The 4360-nt window shown below is 53.2% G+C and overlaps 1 protein-coding gene across 1 annotated transcript; it reads left to right on the top strand.

Annotated features, from left to right (window-relative positions):
• The first annotated feature begins 3045 nt into the window (after positions 1–3045).
• On the top strand, positions 3046–3816 carry LOC108730337 (uncharacterized). The gene has a single exon (XM_018459964.1). The coding sequence runs from the start codon at positions 3046–3048 to the stop codon at positions 3814–3816; it is 771 nt and encodes a 256-aa protein (XP_018315466.1).
• Positions 3817–4360: the final 544 nt, after the last annotated feature.

The following is a 4360-nucleotide window of genomic DNA, read 5'->3' as shown; positions in this document are numbered from 1 at the left end:
ATAAATTCAAAATTCTTACAATGGAATCTGGGATGTGATAGAGCAATGATGTTTTGACGATCGAGCATTTTTTACTTAATTTGACATCATGAAATTATTTTTAAACACATATTTTCTACACTGAAGAGGACCCAATATCAGGGTTGAAACATCTACATTTTTTAATATATAAATTTTGGATTACACATAAACAACTGGTGTCGGCTTACATTTGGCATTTCCTTTACATCACGTATCTAATCGTTTAATTTATTTGGAGAGCCTTTCGTATTTTTAATTTTATAGGCAAAATGTTATTTATGTGTTGAATAAATATTATGTGAAACGAGAAAGAAAGAATCTCATATGTATTTTGTGTTCCAAAATTCTGTGTATACAAATTGTTTCATTGATAACTTTAACGAATAACGAGCGACGGAAAAGGTTAGTGACCTTGACCTTCTTGATGGTCAAGATCAAGGTCAAGGTCACTCGGAAGTCATTTGGGGGGGGGGGGTTGACTGTGTAAAGGTAAACATTTACCACAAAAGCTATCCAGGACATGATCCTGAACAATATTCAAGAGATTTTAATCATCTGTTGGACACCTTGCGTAATGCTAATTCCGGCGGTAATGTAACTTTCAAGCATTATAATTCAAAAAGTACTTAATGAGAAGATATTTTCTTATAGTGTTTTGGAAAGCTCTCGGCACCAGCTATTAGATTCTGATATAAAAAATATGGTGTTTTTTTTTTAAAAAAGTCAATTTGACCTTGACCTAACCTTAACGCCACTCATGGTTAAATCAATGATATCTTCTTATGGCCCCCTCTGAAGCATATAACTTTTGTTTGAAATATTTTTCTGTAATTACCATAGTTTTCGAGAAATCTTAATGCATTATTTCAAATGAGACACCCTGTATATACATGTAAGTTTACGTATATATATGTATATATACGTAAGTTTTTGCCATGCGCATTTGTGTAGATATAGCGGACTAAACTGAGTTAAAAAGTCGTCTATCATTTTACAATTTTCGCAATAGTTAACAAGATATTAATTACTAAAAATCGCGAATATTGGTCTTCAATAACTTTTTACTCAAATATTATCAATTTTACAGAAAAACAGCGAGAGACAAAAATTGTTTATTTTCTTCTCATAGAGCTCCATGAAATTTTTTAGAATTTTTTATTGACTTTTTTAGTACTGCATTTTCTTATTTTTATCGAGATGAGAAAATACGGTATTAAAAAATTCTGAAAAAATTCTAAAAAGTTCTTACAGCTCTATGAGAAGAAAATAAATAATTTTTGTCTTGCAGTTTTTCAGTAAAGTTGACAGTATTAGAGTAAAAAATTAATGAAGACCAATTTTCGGCAGTTTTTAACAAATAATATTTTGTTAACTATTGCGAAAATTGCAAAATGGACTTTTCTTCTCAGTTTAGTCCATTCTGCCCCTTTGCGAAAGATTTATCGTTACTTTTGGAACACCCTGTATTATTCAGGGTATATCATTTGAATCCGGTACCCCAAGGGAGTATATACTCCGCCCTCATCGGAGGGTGGGACTCCTGGGGGATCCGTCCTGAAAGAACCAATGTACTGATAGGGGATGGCGACCCTGACTACAAACGCCCGGTGGCACGGCATCGTCAAGGGGAGGATTGCTCCCTTCACGTGCGTGATGTGGGGTTCGGCTCCCACTGGGTTCGGGCACCCTCGAGGGTGGTTCCCTCGGGATCCCGGACTCAAAGTGACCGAACGGGTGCTCCTGCATGGCGAGTCGGCCCGGCAGCTGGGTGCTCCTGGCTGCGGGCTGGCTCACGCTAGGGACGGGAGAATCCCCAAGAGCCTAGGCTCATTGCACTGGGGATTCTCTTGTGTGTGTGATGACTACGGACTTCGTCCGTAGGAGAGAGGCGAGGAACCGCTCGGGACTTTAGTCTCGAAACAGGGCCCTCGCCCCTCTCGGTGAGGGGCCGCGCGGCCGCTCGGACGTATTCCGAGGCAGGGCGCGCGGTCCCTGTCTCCGGGCCGCTCGGACGTATTTCGAGGTCGGGACCGGGGGCGGACGTAGTTGCCCAGCGTCATCGCGACGACGTCCTTTCCGAAACGATGACGCTGGGCGGTGTTTGCCCGTCCGTGGAGAGACTGGTCGTGGGAGGCAGAATGGTGAGAGTGTGGAGTGACTTACCTCCACATCATTCCATAGGGAAGGGTGCGGCTTTCGCGAGGTGTGCCGAATGGGTGCGCGGCTTGCGTGGGGCGATCTCGCGGTCTCCTCAGGTCGAAGGGTTCGTGGGGGCGCGGGATGGTTCCTCGTCGGGCGCGCCTAGCTACGCGTACATCTTGAGGTTGAGAGGGGAGGTTGGATCGCCAGCTCCCGGAGCCTCGCGGGAGCCGTCACCTGCGAGAGGAAAGGGAGAGCTCGGCCCCTTGAGCTCGAAGTTCTGGCAGCGGGGCCGGGCTAAGGAATAGGGAGGGGGGGAGGATTCGATGTCGGAGTCGACATCGGATCGCCCCCCTCTCGACAAACAGTCGCTGGGGAACCCCGGTGAATCGAGCCAGCCGCCCCCAAGCGTTGGAGCGTGCGGGGAGGAGGAGGCCTTCTCGCGGTCATCGGACTGCGAGATGGCCGAATCCGAGGAAGTGTCATCGAGGTCGTGGGCGAAGGACACTCCGGCCCCTCCCCCGATGCCGGTCAAAAGGGGGCGGGGGAGGCCGGCGCTCTACCCCTCGCACGTCGGACAATTTATCGGCGAGAAGCTGGAGCAACGTGCGAGGGAGAGGGTCGCGGAGAGGCTTCGGAGGGACAGCGTTTTCATCGTTGACCCCTCGAGGCCACCGCGAACCAAAAGGAACGAGTGGAGGTTCAAGGAGGCAGAGGACTTAGCCGTCGAGTACGGTCGTCAGCCCCTCTAGTCAGTGGCGGCCCTGGCGGTAGAGTCGCTCGAGTTCCTAGCAAAGGGACCCCTGACGGCCCCTCTCGAAGGGCAGTCAAGATTAGACCGCCGAGAAGTGCGGTCACTGCTCACCCCGGGGGATACGTCGAGCGATGAGAAAGGCTAAGGCGGCGATCCTCCTGGGGGAGCTGAGAATAACGGACCTCCGTGCACGCAGGGCCATCACCGGTGCCCTCGTGCTGGAGGTCCGGGGCCCCGAGGGGGAGGCGAAAAGCTCGAACCTCGCGGCCCATTTGACGAGAATCTTTGAGGGGTGTGACGACATTAAAGTCGCGCGCCCCACGAAGATGGCGGAGATGCGGCTCTCTGGGCTCGACGATTCGGTCGAGCGCGGGGAGCTGCTCTCCGCCTTGGCGGAGGCGGGGGGCTGCCGCACCGACGAAGTGAAGGTCGGCGAGATGCGGCAGTCCCCCGGCGGTATGGGTGCCGTCTGGGTGCGCTGCCTGGCCCTGTCCGCGAAGAAAATAGCTGACTGTGGAAGAATCACGGTCAGCTGGGTAAGTGCACGCGTGCGGCTACTGCAGCCGAGGCCGCTTCAGTGCTACAGATGCATGGAGCTAGGCCACGCGATGCGGAACTGCAGTAACCCGGCGGACAGGTCCGGGGCGTGCTACCGCTGTGGCGTTGTCGGACACCTCGCCGGTTCCTGTACGGAGCCGGCGAGCTGTCCGGTCTGCAGGGACGCCGGGCTGTCCGCCGGGCACCGAATAGGCGCGGCCAAGGACTGTGTCGCTGCCCGGACGGTGGACAAGAAAAAGAGGGCGGGCGCCGTTTGCGCTCCCGCAGGTGGTGGGGCTGCGGCCGGCAAGGCGACCTCCGCTCCCCGCGCAATCGGTAAAGGAGCCGGGCGCGGGTGGGGGTGACGTGACGGCTGACGCCAAGATGGAGATCGACGCCATGGAGGAGGCGGAGGCCACAGAGGCGCAATGTCCAGAGTAGGCGTCCGGCTCCTCCAGGCGAACCTGGCTGAACCACTCTTTCGGGGGACAGGACATGTTCGTCCAGTGCCTCCTGGAGAGTGGTTCGGGCGTGGGACTGGTTGCGGACCTCTACACTCTCCCGGACAGCCCGTGCTGGATGAGGGACAGTGGAGGCCTAGCGGCCATTACATGGAGGAACGTGGACGGCTCCCCCCTTCTCCATAATGGAGAGGAGGGAGGAATACATCTTGGGGGAGTGGGGTGACCTCATTATTGCATGCTACCTCGTGCCCAACTTCTCACTGGCTGAGTACGAGGAGCTGCTGGGGCGGATGGGGGAGTGCCTTAGCAGGCAGCTCCCCTGTCCTGTCTTGGTGGGGGGGGGAGACTTCAACGCCCATTCGGTGGCGTGGGGCTCCCCCCGCACCAACGCCAGGGGGAGGGAGGACTGGGCGGCCTCGCTCGGCCTCTGCCTCCTCAATCGGGG

This window comes from Mycetomoellerius zeteki, unplaced genomic scaffold, assembly GCF_001594055.1.
Source record: "Mycetomoellerius zeteki isolate Tzet28-1 unplaced genomic scaffold, Tzet1.0 scaffold890, whole genome shotgun sequence".
NCBI lineage: Eukaryota > Metazoa > Arthropoda > Insecta > Hymenoptera > Formicidae > Mycetomoellerius > Mycetomoellerius zeteki.
This window is presented reverse-complemented; position numbering and strand designations above follow the sequence as displayed.

Excerpts from the sequence above, each read along its gene's own strand:
- LOC108730337 (XM_018459964.1), top strand. The coding sequence starts at position 3,046 with ATGAGAAAGGCTAAGGCGGCGATCCTCCTGGGGGAGCTGAGAATAACG.